Source organism: Phyllostomus hastatus, unplaced genomic scaffold (assembly GCF_019186645.2).
Source record: "Phyllostomus hastatus isolate PE091 unplaced genomic scaffold, TTU_PhHast_1.1 phas_contig_210, whole genome shotgun sequence".
Lineage (NCBI taxonomy): Eukaryota > Metazoa > Chordata > Mammalia > Chiroptera > Phyllostomidae > Phyllostomus > Phyllostomus hastatus.
The window spans coordinates 38,357,624-38,374,297 of NW_025333737.1; the positions used below are offsets into that span (position 1 = coordinate 38,357,624).

Here is a 16,674-nt window from a genome sequence, read left to right on the forward strand (position 1 = left end):
TGCTCACCTGTCAGCAGACGAGACCCAATCGGCGCACAGCGTGAGGCGAGCGGAAAGCCACCCTCCTAGAGACTCCAAGTGGGACCGGGCGTGCGCGTGACCGCCGGGAAGGCGGAAGCGGAAGTCGGGGGCGCGCCTCCTCGCGGAGAAGGAGGCCGCGGCGTCGGGTCCGGCTGGGGTCGCCATGGGGCGCGGTAGCGGCACCTTCGAGCGTCTCCTAGGTAACGCGACCCCCGCCCCTCGCGGCCCACCCGCGGTCCTGGAGCGGAGCGGAATGTCCGCCGCGCGGCGTGAGCCCTGGGTGGGCGCGCCGCGAGCGGGTCTCGGGAGTGCGGGCGCGGGCGCTGGCCGGGGCGGGCGAGGGGTTCACAGATGAGCCGGGCCTGGATCCCGCAGGTCCCCGGGAACCGACCACGGGCGTCTGCCGTGGCCGACCCAAAGTCCTGAGTCACTAAGATGGGGGACTCGATCGAATAGTAAAACCTCTTGAAATAATCCCCCCCCCAAAAAAAAAAACACCCCGCCTGGGTTGCCTGGGGTTTGGGGCTTGTGACATCTCCCCGGGACCTGCCACGCGCTTTCGAGGACTGCGACCCTGAGGACCAGAACGATGCGGCCTGTCCCCACCTGCCGGGGGAAGCGCCCCGTGGTTCAGGAAGGCGTTTCCTCCAGCTGTCAGAGCCTGTGGCTGATCCTTTCTGAGCCTCCTGGGGGCCGCGGGTTTTAGGAAGGAAAAGGAATGTTTCTGGGCACGTGTCCTGCCCTCCAGGGAAGCAGCGGGAGCCGTCTGGGACAGACGCTCTGGCTACTCCGGTCCACCCCCGTTTTTTTCTTGAGTGTATCTTGGGAGGAGACCGCAGATGGGACGTCATTCTTGCTCTTGGAAGGTGCGGGCCGAGGGACTCAGCCACCAGGGGTGATTCAGCCTCTCTGGGGTGGATCCAGAAGCCAGTCACCTCCGGGTCATCGCTGGCGGCGGACCGGCCTCTGGGGTTGTTGGTGGTGCGCAGGGAGGTCTGCACCGGCAGGCCTGGGGCTGCCGCACCGCACAGCCCGTCTGCCTGAGGCAGCTATGAGGGACAGCCCGGTGTCAGGGGGTCAGCCCTGTGGGGCCACCCAGGACACTCGAAGCAGAGGACAGGGGCCCTTGTCCCAGTGGAAACCTCACCAGCTGGGTCATACTTCCGGAAAGCAGGGACTCCGGGGGATGAGGTGGCGGATTCTGTCCAGAAGCAGCCAGCGCGGCGCGGAATCCTGGCCGTCCCCAGCGAGCCATGTGGCTCCGGGCAGTGACGGTGTCTCACCCGCAGCGGGGTGAGCCGGGAAGCAGGGCCTGGGCCCGTGAGGCTGCGTGGGGAGCGAGTTCCCAGAGGGCCTGTGGGAGCCCGCCCGAGGGCAACAGGCTTTCCCTGTAGTTGCTTCCCGTCTGTTTGCCTGTTAGCTCAGGACTGTGGTCGGTCGGTCGGTCCCTGGTTCCCACTGCATCAGGCAGGTCTTCCTGGGCTTCTCCTGGGGTCCAAACGTTTAAAATTAGAAGGAGGCGGTCCCTCCTGCTGCTGAGCTGGGAGCCCTCTGGGGAATCGGCAGGGTGAGCCCCCACAATGGCGCGTTTCTGTTCCAGACAAAGCGACCAGCCAGCTGCTGCTGGAGACCGACTGGGAGTCCATCCTGCAGATCTGTGACCTGATCCGCCAGGGGGACACGCAGTGAGTGGGGGGACGCTCGTGCCCAGTGACCCCCCCCCAGGGCCCGAGGCCTAGGGGAGCTGTGTGGCCTTCAGGCTGGGGTTCTCGAGGGCTGGGGACCGACAGAGGGAGCTCCCTGCGCAGCTTGGGGCCAGGCGGCAGCGGGGCCGCGTCTTGGTTCCCGGGACCGTTTTCTCTTCCCCTGTCTCCGCTCCTGCCAATGCCCTTTCCTTTCAGGGCCAAGTATGCTGTGAGCTCCATCAAGAAGAAGGTCAACGACAAGAACCCCCATGTGGCCTTGTACGCGCTGGAGGTGACTAGAGCCCTGCACTCCCACCCTCACAAGGGTCCCCCTGCCCAGCGGTCAGGACGACAGAGCGGAGGGGCCCCCGCAGCCTTGCCCCCTCGCCTGCACACAGCCGACAGCATGGGCACCGAGCGTGAGGGCGGGCGTGAGCGGCCCTGATGGAGCTGGGGTGGGGGCTGGGCCTCCGCTGCTCCCCCCGGGGCTGACACTTAGGGCGGGGAGCGTGACTCTGGTCTCTGTCCTTGGGGACGACTGATGGAGTTAGGAGGAGCCTGGGCAGTGCTGGCAGCCGCCTGCCTCAGGCGGCCGTGGGGTCCAGAAGGGCCCCTGCCCCGACCAAGGGCCCACCCCTGCCCCCCCCCGTGGCCCCCGCAGGTCATGGAGTCCGTGGTGAAGAACTGCGGCCAGACGGTCCACGACGAGGTGGCCAACAAGCAGACCATGGAGGAGCTGAAGGAGCTGCTGAAGGTGGGCGCCTCCTGCTGGGGGCGGTGGGTCTAGACGCTGAGGAGGGGCGCCGCCGCCCTGCCGCCAGGCCTCCGCTCTCCTGGGTCTTTGCGGCAGGAACACGGGGCCAGGCGGGCAAGCGTCAGCAGCCCCTGCGTCACGCCAGCCCCAGCCTGGTGACACCTGCGCGCAGGAGCCCCTCGCTTCCTCCCGGGTGGGGGGGAGGCTTCCCGGGCGCGGGGCTGGGAGCCGAGCCTCGAGAGGCAGGGCACACTCACTGAGTGGCGGGGGAGGTGGCGGAAGGAACCGTGTGTGTGAGCAGCGCCCTGGGGAGCCCCGGGGCAGCTGGGCGGGCGCGATCGGCGGGGAGGCTTGGAGTGGTAGGCACGGGAGCCCGGCGTGTTTGTGGAGGGGGCGCTGGGGAGGCGCTGGGGATCCGGATTCGTGCCCTTCTCGGGCTGAAGAGTGAGAGTCCTTCTGAGCCCCAGACGTTGTCCCGAGCCGCCCCTGCCTGTGGCCGCCGGGGCGGGCTCTGCCCCCTGAGGGGATTGTGACGTGGGCGGTGACACCGGGGGGGGGGGTGTGATGCGGAGCCGGGTGGGGCGGCCCTTCTCTGAGGAGGAAGGGCACCCCCTGCACGTGAGGCTGCTGGGGTGGCCCTGGAGCAGCGAAGCCCTGGGCACCGTCTTGCCGGCTCCAGTGGGTCAGGCCGCCGCGTACTGGTCCTGTCCCCCGTGGGCTCACGGGGCCGAGGGCCCATCTGGGACCCGGGCTGGCAGCCAGCCGCTCCGAGGCCCGCTGTGGCCATGGCCAGCCCTGCTGTGGCCTGTCGGGAGGAGTGGGAGGGGCTAGAAGCCGCCCTCCCCCTGCACGGGCAGGCGGCCCCGTTGCGCCCCGCACGGTCCACAGCGGGCAGTCCCCCTCGGAGACGGGTGGGGGGGCCACCGACTGGGCACAGGCCGCAGGGAGGCCCCGGAAGCCCTGCACTGAGCCGTGGCTGGCGTCTCCGTCAGGCAGCTTCCCTGTCCTGCCGTCCTGCCGCGGCCGAGTGCAGATGGCACCCGAGGGTGGTGGGCTGTGCTCCGAGCTGGTGGAAATGGCGGCTCTGTATAGAAGGACACCCCCGGAGTGGCTGTGACCGGACCCAGGGGGCCGGTGTTAGGCAGAGCACAGACTGAGGGGCTCCCAGCTGGTCAGGGGTGTGCCGGGATCGGGGCTTGGAGAGCTTTTGCCTCGGGCCCTGGCTTCTCCTGGGGGTCACAGGGAGGCCCCAGGGGGCAGATGGCGGCAAGGGGCTTGTGCTTGGGGGCCGGGAGGAGAGTGGTACAAGGCCCCGCCCCGCCCAGGGGACACCCCTCACCTCCGCCCGGAGTAGCGGTGTCTCCCCAGCCACTGGTCGGGCCGAGAAGCCCTGCGGTGCCCGCTGCCCCTGCGACCGCTCACGGCTACCCCCCCCCCGCCCCCGCAGAGGCAGGTGGAGGCCAGCGTCCGGAACAAGGTCCTGCACCTGATCCAGGCCTGGGCGCACGCCTTCCGGAACGAGCCCAAGTACAAGGTGGTCCAGGACACCTACCAGATCATGAAGGTGGAGGGTGAGTCGGGCCTGGGGCGCCGCCCGCAGCGGGCGGGACCAGGGGGGCTGTGTGGGGGCTGTGTTCGCGCTGGGTGGGTGGGCCCGGCACCTCGTCGAGTGATGATGGGGCTCGTGGGGTGGGCACCCCAGGGCGGCACCCGGGGCGGCCCGTGAGTGCAGTGTGAGCGGGGCCGAGTCTGCGGGCTGGGGGGTGGGCAGGGTTGTGCGGAGGGGGTGTGGCAAGGGCCCTACCCACATTCGTGGGCTGGCCCGGGGCCCTGGACAGTGGACACCGGACCCGGTTTCGGGCTCACATTCACTCTCCCGCGAAAGCGTGTCTGAAGCGTGTAGGGTTCCCAAGGGGTCTGTGCCTCCACGAGAATTTGGGGACCCCCAACTTTGAGGGCGCTCGGCCAGGAGCCGGACAGGAGACCCAGGGGATACCTGGGCGGCCTTGGCGTGGTGGGAGCCAGGCCTGGGTGAGGGGTGGCCCGCCTGCTGTGCCTCCTGGAGGTCTGGGGGGTCCTGGGGGGGAGGTCTGGTGCTGAGACCTGCAGGTGTCAGGGCAGACCGGCCAGGACGGGTGCCCTGTGGGGGCCTCGCACCCCGGGGCGGCCCCGAAGCCACCGCAGCCTCCTCTCCCCAGGGCACGTCTTCCCGGAGTTCAAGGAGAGCGACGCCATGTTTGCTGCGGAGAGAGTGAGTGGGGGGCGGGGGCGGGGGTGGGGGCGGGGCTGCTCTGGGGGAGCTGGAGGAGGCTGGGGCCGAGGGCGGGTGCTGGTCACCTCGCAAAGGGGACGTCCGGTGTGGCTGAGCAGGGCAAGAGGCGGAGACAGGAGCACAGTCCAGGGCGCCCTTTGCCTCGTGGGGTTAAGGGAGCACTGACCTGCCCCTGAGGCCGCGGCCTCTCGCTCCGAGCCCCCGAGAGAGAGAGCAGTGCTGGGGAGGGGGCTGCTTCCTTGCGCCTGCAGTGCCTGGGCCTGGCCTCTGGGGGCGCTGGGGAGCGACACTGCGGGGCCCTGACTCTGCTGTCCCCCAGGCCCCCGACTGGGTGGACGCCGAGGAGTGCCACCGGTGCCGGGTGCAGTTCGGGGTGGTGACCCGCAAGGTGAGTGTGCCCGCGGGGGGCCTGGGGGACACGCCACCATCACAGCCACGCATCCTGGCTGTGGTCTGGGGGCGGGGAGGGAACCCAGCCCCAGCCGCGGGGCGTCCGTGGCCGCCGAGGGTTTGATGTCTGTGGTCGGTGCTGTCGGGTACAGCTCCCGCTCCCCAGGCGTGGTGGCAGCGGCGGCGTCCGGGTCTGCGGGGCTGGCCTGACCACGCTGGAGGGGTGCGCCGGGCGGGCTGGAGGGAGGGGTCCCGCCGGTCACGCAGCCGCCGCCCCCGCCCGCTGCAGCACCACTGCCGGGCCTGCGGCCAGATCTTCTGCGGCAAGTGCTCCTCGCGCTCCTCCACCATCCCCAAGTTCGGCATCGAGAAGGAGGTGCGCGTGTGCGAGCCCTGCTACGAGCAGCTCAACAAGTGAGTCCGCGCGCTGGGGCGGGGTGAGGGGGGGGTCTCCGCGGCGGCCCCGCCCTGGAGTGGGACCCTCGGGCAGGGGCGGGGCAGGGGCGGGGCAGGGGCAGGGTCTGCGCTGCTGACAGGACCCTGGGGGGGGGGGGGAGCTGTGTCCTCGGCGCAGTGGGCGCAGCGTCGGGGGGGGGCGCCGACCCCACTGTGCAGTGTCTGTGGCCGCTGCACCGGGACGCTCCCTCTCCGTGGGTGGCCACAGCCCAGCCGGGCGCACGTGTGAGCCTGGCTCCCGGGACACAGGGCGGTGGCCCAGGCCGGGAGACGCGCCCGCTAGCCAAGGGCTCCATTGCCCTCCTGCGCGTGGCCCGGGGAGCCCACGGGCGTGCTGCAGGGGAGCCCCAGGCGGCACCCCGGGGAGCTGCGGAGCCGGGCGGCGCTCCTCCTCCAGGGTCCCGTTTCCCCAGGAAAGCGGAAGGCAAGGCCCCCCCCACGACGGAGCTGCCCGCGGAGTACCTGACCAGCCCCCTGTCGCAGCAGTCCCAGGTACGCCTGGCCGCGGGGCTCTCCCCGGCGCCTCTCCCCAGCGCCTCTCCGGGCCCTGCTCACCCAGCCCCTCTGCCCTGCCCGCAGCTGCCCCCCAAGCGGGACGAGACGGCCCTGCAGGAGGAGGAGGAGCTGCAGCTGGCGCTGGCCCTGTCGCAGTCGGAGGCGGAGGAGAAGGAGAGGATGGTGAGCGGGGTGGCGGGGAGACCCGAGGCCTCGCTGCGTCTGTGGGTGCTGGGGGAGCTCGCCCAGGTGCCTGGAGCAGGCGGGCGGGCGGGGGCGGCTCTGCCCGCGGTGCCCCGTGCTCCCCGAGAGACACGCTCCCCGGTCCCTCCCCCCCGCAGAGACAGAAGTCCACGTACACCGCCTACCCCAAGGCGGAGCCCACCCCCGTGGCCTCGTCGGCGCCCCCTGCCAGCAGCCTGTACTCTTCGCCCGTGGTGAGCCCCCAGGGCCCAGCCGCACCGGCTCTCGGCTCCCCGGGCAGGGGACCCCTGTGGAGCGGGGACACCGGAAAGAGTGGGGACCCCACCAGGGAGAGCCCTGCCTCCTTCACGGCCCCGGAGCCCTGGGGCCGGGGCGGCCGCCCCTTCCGACCCTCAGCCGCGGCCAGGACCGCGTCCACTTTCTTGGGAGTCACCCTAGCTTGTCTGACGGGGGGTGGGGACAGCTGTGCCCGGGGGTAGAGAACAGCCCTCCTTCTGCCTGCTGGGGACCCTCTGCACAGCGGACGGGAGGCTGGGTGGTGGAGTCCCGAGGGCCCCCTCACACCAGCCCTGGCCGGACTCCGGGGGCCCCTGCCACTGCCGTGCCGTCAGCCTCCTGAGCAACGGCTGGGAGGAGCTGGGGCGTGTGGCCCGGGACCCCTGAGACTCTCCGTGTCTCCCCAGAACTCGTCGGCACCGCTGGCCGAGGACATGGACCCCGAGGTGAGTTCCTCGCACGCGGTGCTTCTCCCCACTGCCCCCTGGGCCTTGGCTGGGCCTCGGGATGACCTGGCGTCGCCCCCGCAGCTCGCCCGGTACCTGAACCGGAACTACTGGGAGAAGAAGCAGGAGGAGGCGCGGAGGAGCCCCACGCCGTCCGCGCCCGTGCCCCTGGCGGAACCGGCCGCCCACCCGGGGGAGGGGCACGCCGCCCCCGCGAACGCCGTGGAGGTGAGGGGTGCTTGCTCCCTGTGCCTCTGGCGGGTGACCTGGGGGTGGGGGCACGGGGACGGGACGGGCCGGCTCACCCTCGGGTCTCTTCCAGGCGCCCCTCCCGGAGACAGACCCTCAGCCTGCACCTCCCTCCGGCGGCCCCTATAGCGAGGTGAGCCCCCGTCCCCGGCCCGGGCAGCAGCCTGCGGAGTGGGGCGCCAGGGCGCAGGCGGGGCCTGCTGGTGCCTACGGCGCCTGCCTGGGGGGGCGCTCGCCACTCACTGTCTGCCCCGGGCCGACCCTGCCGCCCGGGGCCCCCGGCTCAGTCTGTCCTGAGGCTCCGGGTTTTGTTGGCCACTGGAGAGAGAAGCCAGGGCCACCCCGGCCAGTGTGGCTCTGTGGGCTGGACCTCAAACCGGAAGGTCACCAGTTCAATTCCTGGTCAAGGCCTGGGTTGCGGGCCCGGTCCCTGGCTGGTGGCTGGGAGAGACAGCTGACGAGCGTTTCACTTGTTCGAGTTTGTCTCCCTCTCCCCTCCTTCTCTCCCCCCTCTCTGAACACAAAGAAAGAAAACCTGACAGCAGCAGGCAGGGCCTCCGCAGGGGGGCAGGCCCCGTGTCGCCGCCGGGGGCGGGCCTGCTGCCTCCCCAGGCCGGGGTGTCTGGCCGGGGTCCCCCCCGGGGGACGGGGGCGCCAGGTCAGGGCCGGCGTGGCGGCAGGCCCCCCGCGGGGGAGGCCAGCCCTGACGCGGGGCCCTGCGGCCTGTCCCCGGCGGCAGGTCCAGAACGGGGAGTCGGAGGAGAGCCACGCGCAGTTCCTGAAGGCCCTGCAGAACGCCGTCAGCACCTTCGTCAACCGCATGAAGAGCAACCACGTGCGCGGCCGCAGCATCACCAACGACTCGGCCGTGCTGTCCCTCTTCCAGTCCGTCAACGGCCTGCACCCCCAGCTGCTGGAGCTGCTCAACCAGCTGGACGAGCGCCGGCGTACGTCCCCCCGCCCGCCCGCCTCCTGGTCCCCCCGCCGCCCCCACCGGTGCTGTGGGTGCCCTGGGCCCGGCGTCCCCGGCCGGCGCGGTGTGAGGGCCTCCCCCCTGGCTGGGGTGGTGGGCGGTGGGCGGGTCCCTGGGACGGGGCTGCCCCAGGGGCTGCAGCTGCTAGGTCCCCGGGCAGGTGGTCCTGGTGACGGGAAGTGGCCCACCGAGCACTGGACGGTCAGCTGAAGGGCGAGTCCCCAGCCCCGACGCCCTGTCAGCGAGCCGGGCCTGGGCAGGCACCCCCCCCCCCGCGTGTGTGTGCGTGCGATGCCAAGGCCCCCCTCTGCCCCTGCCCCCCCCCAGTGTACTACGAGGGGCTGCAGGACAAGCTGGCGCAGATCCGCGACGCCCGGGGGGCGCTGAACGCCCTGCGGGAGGAGCACCGGGAGAAGCTGCGCCGGGCGGCCGAGGAGGCCGAGCGGCAGCGCCAGATCCAGCTGGCCCAGAAGCTGGAGATCATGCGGCAGAAGAAGCAGGTGTGGCCGGCGGGCCAGCGGGCAGCAGGGGGCTCCGGGCCCGGCCGGTGCTGGCTGACCTGGCTGACCGACCGCCGCCCTGTGGCCCGCAGGAGTACCTGGAGGTGCAGAGGCAGCTGGCCATCCAGCGCCTGCAGGAGCAGGAGAAGGAGCGGCAGCTGCGCCTGGAGCAGCAGAAGCAGACCATCCAGATGCGGGCCCAGATGCCCGCCTTCGCCCTGCCCTATGCCCAGGCACGCCCCCGCCCGCCCCGTTCCCGCTGGCGCGGCCTGTGGCTGCCAGGGGCCGCCCTGACGGCCCTGTTTGTCCCCAGCTCCAGGCCATGCCCACCGCGGCGGGAGGCGTGCTCTACCAGCCCTCGGGCCCCACAAGCTTCCCGGGGACCTTCAGCCCCGCGGGCTCGGTGGAGGGCTCCCCCATGCACACCGTGTACATGAGCCAGCCGGCGCCCGCCAGCGGCAGCCCCTACCCCAGCGTGCCCGGGGCCGGAGCAGGTAAGGGCAGGCCGCTGTGCTGACCAGCTCGGGTGAGCCTGAGACCGTCACCTTCTCCACGTTTATTTTGGCGAAACAGGTTTACAGACTGGGCTCCCCAAGGGTGAGCACAGTACCACGTTTGCTGCCTGTGGGAAGTGCCCCCTGCCTGCACTGACACCCTCCAGGCCAGGGCCCAGGCCCCCCCCCACCCCCCACTCCATGCTGACCGGCGTTCTGGCCCCAAAATTCACAGGAAGCGGTCTCGGCTGTGGCAGCCCAGGCCACCGCAAGAGGGTGATGTTTGTCCGTTGTCCCGAGTCCGGGTGCTGGTTCCCAAAGCCACCGGCAGCACTGTCCCCTCCCTGCAGTGCCCTCTGCTCAGTGGGAACATAGCTGGGTGTATGCCTTCTTACTCCTGCAGCTCCAGGGGTCCTCCCCTGCCTTGACACCTCACGTGCTTCCCTTGGGTAGGAGTGTGGGCGAGGCAGGAGCTCGGTCCAGCACTCGCAGCACGGGGCATGCTCCCCGACCCCAGGGTCTCAGGCCTGCTCTTCCCCCCCAGACCCCAGCATGGTGAGCGCCTACATGTACCCGGCAGGAGCCACTGGCGCACAGGCCGCACCCCAGGGCCCAGCCGGGCCCAGTGCCAGCCCCGCCTACTCCTCCTACCAGCCCACCCCCACCCAGGGCTATCAGGTAGGTGGTCGAGGCTGCGCCCCCCGCCCTCACCCCTGAGGCCCCTGCACGGTGCCCAGCCCCACACTCCTTCCCTCCACAGAACGTGGCCTCCCAGGCCCCGCAGAGCCTCCCGGCCCTCGCCCAGGCCCCGCAGTCCGGGGGCATGGGCTACATGGGCAGCCCGGCCGTGTCCATGGGCTACCAGCCCTACAGCATGCAGGTGAGGCCCCGCACGCATCCCCTCAGGGTGGTCCCTGGGCAAGAGGCGGCGGGGGGCACTGGGTGGGCCGGGCCCTTCTGGTCCCCACCCCCTCCCAGCCCCCTGGGCTGCCCCTGCTGCTGTTCCCCATCTGCTGGGTCACAGGGCTCCTTTCTCACGGTCGGGGTTGCTGTCATTCCCTGCAGAACCTCATGACCACCCTCCCCAGTCAGGATGCACCCCTGCAGCCCCCTCAGCAGCCCTACATGTCGGGGCAGCAGCCCCTGTACCAGCAGGTGAGCCTCCCCCGTGCTGCCCCTGCGGGCCTGGGCCCTTGGCAGGGGGCTCTCCTGGGAGGAGTGGGCAGTGCCTGGACACGCACAGTGACCTGACTTGGCTGAAATTGCTCAACTTTGTGGGTGTGGCCGGGAACTCCGGGTTGTGGCCCCTGCTGGGGCGTGAAGCCCACAGGCACCCGTGACAGATGGGGGCTCCCTCCAGTGTCCAGGGCTGGGCTCACAGGACAGACTGCCAGGAGCAGGGGTCTCTGGAGAAGCCACTTGGGGTGGGGGTGGGGGCTGGGGGAGGACCAATGGCCCCTGTCCCCCAGATGGCGCCCTCTGGTGGCCCTCCCCAGCAGCCACAGCCCATGGCCCAGCAGCCGCCCGTGCAGGGCCCGCAGGTGCAGGGCAGTGAAGCCCAGCTCATCTCGTTCGACTGACCCGGGGCCAGCCCACCTCCCAGAGTAACACTACGCTCCGAGACCTCCGCCTCCGACTAGCACGTCTCCCCTCCCACTCCTGCCTCTTCCCGCCCTCCCCGTCCCCAAGCTGGTCCATCTCTGACTTCTCTCTCCATGGCTGGGCCTCGGGCACGGGGCAGACCTGAGCATCTCCTCCGACGGAAGCCCCAGCCTGCTGCGTGGGCTCCCCCTGCCCTGGGGGTCTCCCTAGAGCCCTCTAGTGCGACCCTGGCCCCCCGGGGAGGGGTGGGGGCTTGTCCCCAGCTCCTCTGCTTCCGTGCTGGCTTGTCATCTCATCCAGTGCTCCCAGTAGATGGAATGAACAGCGATAATAAAGTCTCTCTAACCAGGACCCAGTGTCTGCTTAGAGAGAAGGCGGCGGGCAACTGCCCTGGCTCTGGATGGGGGTGTGGGGCATCCCTGCAGGCTGGCCTGTCCCCTGCCCAGGCCAGCTCCACTCTCAGGCCCGTCTCCTCCAAGGCTCTCCTCCGAGACAGCACCACGGCGCAGGTCCTGGGGCTGGCCTGCAGGGCCCGGGCTCAGGTCTGACTGTGATGCCAGCTGTAGCCTGGAAGGAAATGTCACTGCAAATGTCAGGCGCTCGGCCCTGAGCATCCAGAGTTCCCAGTGCCACCTTACACACGCAGACCTCGTAGGGGCTACGACGTGAGCTTTTCCGTGAAGGCATGAACGAGTTTAACAGGCACAGAGGCCACCTGGGCTCGGGTCAAAGGCAAGGCCGGAATGACGGCAGGTGCAGGGCAGGGAAGCCCTGCCTTCCCGTCCGCTACAGCGCCGGCTGCTCAGAAATCACCTGTGGCGGCGGGGCTGGCTGGGACAGACTTGCCTGCCCTGCTCTTCCGCAGGCTGCGTGTGAAGAGGGGAGGCTCGGGACCCTTGGGGCGACGCTGGGCGGGCTCAGCGGGACACTCCTCGGCCTGTAGTTTGGGAGCTGGACCAAGAGGCGCGCAGGGCGCGCGTGTCTAGAGACACAGCCGGGACTTACAAACTCGCCATCCCGGGTCCTGGAGGCCCTCCCGCCCAGGTGCCCGTCAGTCGGCCCTTGCCGCCTCAATCCCAACCCCCGGCAAATACGGCGCAGAAGCCGGGCCCAGCTTCCCAGGACGCGCGCTTGGTGCCGCGGAAGGAGGCGGCCTCGCTCTCGGAGCGGCCTGGACCGAAGAATAAAGTGTGGTCCCTCCCGTGCTCTTGCGGGAGAGGCTGCCGTTGTGGCGGCAGGGAGGGCGCCAGGCCGAGGGGCGCGCTCGGTGGCCGCGGTCAGCAGACGCGAGGCTGCGGCAAGGGACCCTGCGCTGGTCTGTACGGGGACCAGGCCCGCCCCGACCTCGGACGGAGCCTGGCGCCAAGCTTCGACCTTCACTGGCCGCCGTTCGCCCCACAGGGAGAGGGCCCGAGTCGGTCACCGAGCGGCCGCAGGGACCGGACCACCGCCGCCTGCCAGGCCGTGCGCCTGCGCGGCCCGCCGCCTTGTGGGTAATCTTGGCGAGCGAGAGGAAACGAGCGCGAAGTGCGGCTAGAGCGTCCTCGCCGGCTCGTGTGCTCGGCGGCCCCGGCGGCTAGAGCGTCCTCGCCGGCGCCTGTTCTCGGCGGCTCTGGCGGCTAGAGCGTCCCTCCCCGCGGGAGCCTCGTGTGACCTTCCCGCCCGCGGAGCGATGCTACCGGCGGCCGCTCGCCCCCTGTGGGGGCCGTGTCTCGGGCTTCGGGGCGCTGCGCTCCGTTTCTTCAGGTACCGCGGGCTGCCGAGGGCCGGGCGGACAGAGTGGGTGCCCTCGGCCGGCCACCGATGGCTCGGGTCGGGGCAGCGGACGAGAGGCCACAGGAACTCGGTGGATCCCAGCGGGGATAGGGGGCGTGGGGACCACCGCGTGCCGAGCCCGTAACCGCGCGGGCCGCGGAGAGCGCCGCGGTGGCCTCAGATGACCTTGGACAGGTTCCGTCCTTGCTCCGGGCCTCAGTTTCCCCCGGAGCCCGGTGGCGCGGTAGGGCTGCCTTCGCTGCAGCCGGCGTCCCGCCCTCCAGGGACCCAAGTTCTGGAAGGCCCTGAGCAGCGAAAGCATGCACCGTGTTGCATTGCCCCCGTGAGCGGCCGCGGTTCATTCAAACCAGGAAGTTAACGTCGTGGGCAGAATTTTGCAACAATAATATGGGTTTCTAAGGGTTTTGAAGAGCGTAGAGTGGACCCTCGAGTCTGAGAACCCTGGGTTGGGGCCAAGGGGCTAGAGCTGAGCTCACCGGCACCTACCTGCCTGCACCGCGGCGCCCACACGTGCGGGGCTGACGGCTTTGTTTGGGGTTTAGGCAACAGGTGCCACGCGTCTGCACCGTGCGTCTGATGAGATGCAGCAGCCATCGAAGGGGCGAGGCCCTCGCCGGTGCACCCCTAGATAACGCCCCCAAGGAGTACCCCCCCAAAATCCAGCAGCTGGTCCAGGACATTGCCAGCCTCACGCTCCTGGAGATCTCGGACCTCAACGAGCTGCTGAAGGTACCGGGGCCAGACCTGGGCAGTGAAATCCGGGGCCCAGGCCTTGTTCCTGGGGCACTTGGTCCATTGCGGAAAGTGCTTCCCGCGTGCAGGGACGGGCCAGCCTTGTCCCTGAGTGTGTCTGGGTGTGACGGCCGGCCTCTGAGACTGCTCTCCTCTGTCCCTGCAGAAAACCTTGAAGATCCAGGATGTGGGGCTCATGCCGATGGGCGGCATGATGCCTGGTCCTGCCACAGCCGCGGTGGCCCCCGAGGTGAGCCCGGGATGTGTCTCCCTAGCACCCAGTGCCCCTGCTCCCTCACGCCAGGTGTCCAGACTCCTCCCGCTGTTCCTATCTCGGTCCTGCGCCGATCAGTGCGCCCTACCTATCTGTGTGCGCCTCTGCCCGCGGCCCTCGTCAGCGCCGCGACCTCCTCCTTGCCAAGAATGTGCGGGCCCCTGCTCCAAACCCTCAGCCGAGGTGTTAGGCATGTGCCCTGACCTGGGATCGAACCCTCAGACTTCTGGGGTACGGGACAGCGCTCCAACCCATTGAGCAACCCGGCCAGGGCAGCAGGCGGCTCTTGAGCAGAGCGGCTGAGGGAGAGGACAAGGCATCCCCTGCACGGGGGTGGCACCCGCCCGTGTGAGGGCCGCGAGGGTGGGCAGGCAAAGGGCAGCCCTCTCCTCCAGGGGACAGTTCGAGTATCTGCGAGGAAACCAGCAGATTGGGAGCCTCACCCTCTTTTTTTTTTTCCGATATTAGTTATCTCAAAAATCGCACTGTTCACAAGCAGGAATAATAACACCTTCACTCCTGTGTCCGTAGCCTAATCTTCAATGCCTTGTCACACTTGCGTCTCCTGCCCTGGAGGCCGGGGCACACCCCTGGCAACACGGGGGCCAGGAGACCCTCGCACGCGGGGCATTGGCAGGGACCTCCCGCCCCAGCCTGCTGAGACCTCAGGAGCTCTGTTGCTCCCTGCTGTCCACTCCTGGCCACTTGGGGAAGGGGGGGCAGAGGCTGGCTGTCACTTTGTCTAGTCCCGGGGCACAGCCTCGGGCTTGGCGGAGGAGGGAGTGGCCCTGCATTTCTGTGACATTACTTGACCCCACGGCACCTTCGTTGTCACTCTGCCTTGTCTCGGGAGCGGCAGTGTTTAAGGGACGAGTGCCGGGCGCTGGGAAGGGAAGCAGGGCCCGAGCAAGCAGCCTCTGCAGAGCTGGGGCGGTTCGGGGTGGCGGCGCCCAGGCTGGCCCAGGAGCAACTCGGGGTGGGGGCCCTGGCCCGGCCTGGCTCCTGTTGGAATCCCAGGCTCTGTGGGGGCCTTGCCTTTGGGGTCACGGGCGGGGCAGCCCAGGAACCGGTGCACCTGCGGCACGGCCTCCCTTCTCACCCGGCGGCCCCCTCCCCCGCCCCCCCAGGTAGAAGAAGAATACGTCCCCAAACAGAAAGAACAGACGCATTTCACCGTCCGCCTGACGGAGGCCAAGCCCGTGGACAAAGTGAAGCTGATCAAGGAGATCAAGAACTACGTGCAGGGCATCAACCTCGTGCAGGTGAGTCCCGGGCTGTGCCCTCCCGGGCCGGGCCTGGCCCAGGGGCCCCGGCCGGGTGTCTGACCGTGCTCTCCGGCAGGCAAAGAAGCTGGTGGAGTCGCTGCCTCAGGAGATCAAGGCGAACGTCGCCAAGGCTGAGGCCGAGAAGATCAAGGCGGCCCTGGAGGCGGTGGGCGGCACCGTGGTCCTGGAGTAGGCCGGCCGGCGCTGCGGACTTGTGCACCGGGGGCCCCGGGCGAGGCCCTGCCTGCCCCGCCAAGCACCCAGGCTCAGCTGACGGCACGCCGGAGTGGAACTCCACCCCGTCACCTCGGGGCAGCCCGGCTCTGGGACAGGCATGGACCTACTGAGACCGGAGGGGGCAGCTGCTGCCTGTGAGCACCGCGGGGAGGACTCTGGAACGTGCCCCCGGTTCCCATGCGCCCCCTGGTGGCTGCTGAGAAAATACACGGTTCCGGCCACACGTGCTGTGTCTGGGTGGTGGGATGGGCGAGGGTCAGCCTGCGATCGGTGGGAGGTTCCGGCAGCACCCGTCCTGCCCGGTGGGTGGCAGCCGCTGCATAGCCAACGCCAGATCTTCACTCGGGAGCCGGCTGTGCTCTGCCGGAGCCGGCAGGGGTGAGCCCCGTGCCCCGGGCAGCCCTGCAGACACAGCCCTGCGTGCTCCGCTGCCCGGAGAGAGGACGACCCGGGGGCTGGGCCCGGGAGCCAGGGAGGCGGGGGGTGGCCCAGTGCCCACATATGGCTTTTACTGGTGGCCATGGCCACCGCGAGACGGCAGCCCTGGGGCTTTGCTCCGGAGACCCTGGGTTTCCTTCCCTGGGTGCACTGGATTCCCGCCCCCATCCCTGAGCACGAGAACCCTGGGGCCTGGGGCAGAGAGCAGGAGGGAGGGAGACTGCGCTGTGGGTTGGGTGGCCATGACCCCAAGGGCCTCCGCCCTCGGCACGCTGCAGCCCTGTTGGAGGAGCGACCTGCAGGATCGGCGCTGTGGGGCCTGCAGGGGGCGCTGTGCCCCTGGGTGGGAGGCTTGCCCAGCCTCCCCCTTCCCGTCCAAAGCCAGGGCCTCCCTCCCGGTGTGCTCCCTGCTGGGCCTGGTGGGTGGGGTCCAAGGAGGCGGAGGCAGGCTGCTCCCTGACCCAGGGAGGCGTGCCACCTGACCAGGTTAATGATTCTCCCCCGCAGGTCTCTGGGCCACCTGAGGCCAGGAGTGCACGGGGCTCAGAGAGGGCCCTGGCCTGCAGGGTCAGAGGCCCTTGTCCAGCGTTCCCAGTGGGGTCCTCTGCTTCGTCCTGGGCTCCCTGGGGTGGCCCTGCACCCCCGGGGCCGTCTAGCCACCAGCATTCTGCCCCCAGTACCCCGGGCTAGGACAGTGCTTGGTGTCTGCTTGGCGCCCTGCACACGGCCCCACAGTCAGACTCCTGAAGGCACTGGGCAGACCCTGGACCTCCAGGCGGGGGTCCTGGCCCACCACTCCCAGCTCCCCGTGACAAACTGCAGCCGCGGGTGGCCCCTGAAGAAGCATTGGGGGCCCTGACCCTGGGGGTTGCCCTGGTCCCAGGAGCCTGCTGGGCCACAGCACAGAAGCTCTGTACCAGGAGGCCGGTCTGCTGTGCTTCCTGCATGCCCCTGTTGGCGCCGCAGGGCCCCTTGGATGCCAGTGGGAGTGGCTTGTCCACCCTGGTGCCAGGGCCCCGGGACAGGGCTGAGAGCCGGCTGGCGCTGACTCACATGCTTCCTGCCCCAGCAGCTCCCCTCTCCGGGGACCCTTACTGGGGCACCTCCCAGGTTCAGGGGACCAGGACTGGTTCCC

The 16,674-nt window shown here is 70.0% G+C and overlaps 2 protein-coding genes across 3 annotated transcripts; both read left to right on the plus strand.

Annotated features, from left to right (window-relative positions):
- The first annotated feature begins 108 nt into the window (after positions 1 to 108).
- Positions 109 to 11,168, plus strand: HGS (hepatocyte growth factor-regulated tyrosine kinase substrate). 2 transcript variants are annotated; one of them, XM_045836131.1, is made up of 22 exons: positions 109 to 221; positions 1,622 to 1,706; positions 1,923 to 1,998; positions 2,368 to 2,460; positions 3,908 to 4,031; positions 4,659 to 4,711; positions 5,052 to 5,120; positions 5,412 to 5,536; positions 5,992 to 6,070; positions 6,158 to 6,256; positions 6,415 to 6,510; positions 6,961 to 6,999; positions 7,084 to 7,227; positions 7,322 to 7,381; positions 7,988 to 8,195; positions 8,549 to 8,721; positions 8,814 to 8,954; positions 9,035 to 9,215; positions 9,760 to 9,893; positions 9,976 to 10,095; positions 10,281 to 10,370; positions 10,685 to 11,168. In XM_045836131.1, exons 1-22 carry the CDS (start codon positions 185 to 187, stop codon positions 10,793 to 10,795), a joined length of 2,337 nt encoding a protein of 778 aa, XP_045692087.1. In that variant the 5' UTR covers positions 109 to 184; the 3' UTR covers positions 10,796 to 11,168. The 2 variants fall into 2 exon arrangements, with proteins under 2 accessions (XP_045692087.1, XP_045692088.1); XM_045836132.1 differs by having other exon boundaries at positions 10,712 to 11,168.
- Positions 11,169 to 12,384: 1,216 nt separating this feature from the next.
- On the plus strand, positions 12,385 to 15,324 carry MRPL12 (mitochondrial ribosomal protein L12). The gene is made up of 5 exons (XM_045836153.1): positions 12,385 to 12,563; positions 13,136 to 13,322; positions 13,492 to 13,575; positions 14,727 to 14,861; positions 14,941 to 15,324. The coding sequence occupies exons 1-5, from the start codon at positions 12,490 to 12,492 to the stop codon at positions 15,055 to 15,057; spliced, it is 597 nt and encodes a 198-aa protein (XP_045692109.1). The 5' UTR covers positions 12,385 to 12,489; the 3' UTR covers positions 15,058 to 15,324.
- Positions 15,325 to 16,674: the final 1,350 nt, after the last annotated feature.

Excerpts from the sequence above, each read along its gene's own strand:
- HGS (XM_045836131.1), top strand. The coding sequence starts at position 185 with ATGGGGCGCGGTAGCGGCACCTTCGAGCGTCTCCTAG. Across the intron at positions 4,712-5,051 it reads CCATGTTTGCTGCGGAGAGA|GCCCCCGACTGGGTGGACGC; the intron begins GTGAGTGGGGGG and ends GCTGTCCCCCAG. Across the intron at positions 8,196-8,548 it reads CCAGCTGGACGAGCGCCGGC|TGTACTACGAGGGGCTGCAG; the intron begins GTACGTCCCCCC and ends GCCCCCCCCCAG.
- MRPL12 (XM_045836153.1), top strand. The coding sequence starts at position 12,490 with ATGCTACCGGCGGCCGCTCGCCCCCTGTGGGGGCCGTGTCTCGGGCTT. Across the intron at positions 13,576-14,726 it reads CAGCCGCGGTGGCCCCCGAG|GTAGAAGAAGAATACGTCCC; the intron begins GTGAGCCCGGGA and ends CCGCCCCCCCAG. Across the intron at positions 14,862-14,940 it reads AGGGCATCAACCTCGTGCAG|GCAAAGAAGCTGGTGGAGTC; the intron begins GTGAGTCCCGGG and ends GCTCTCCGGCAG.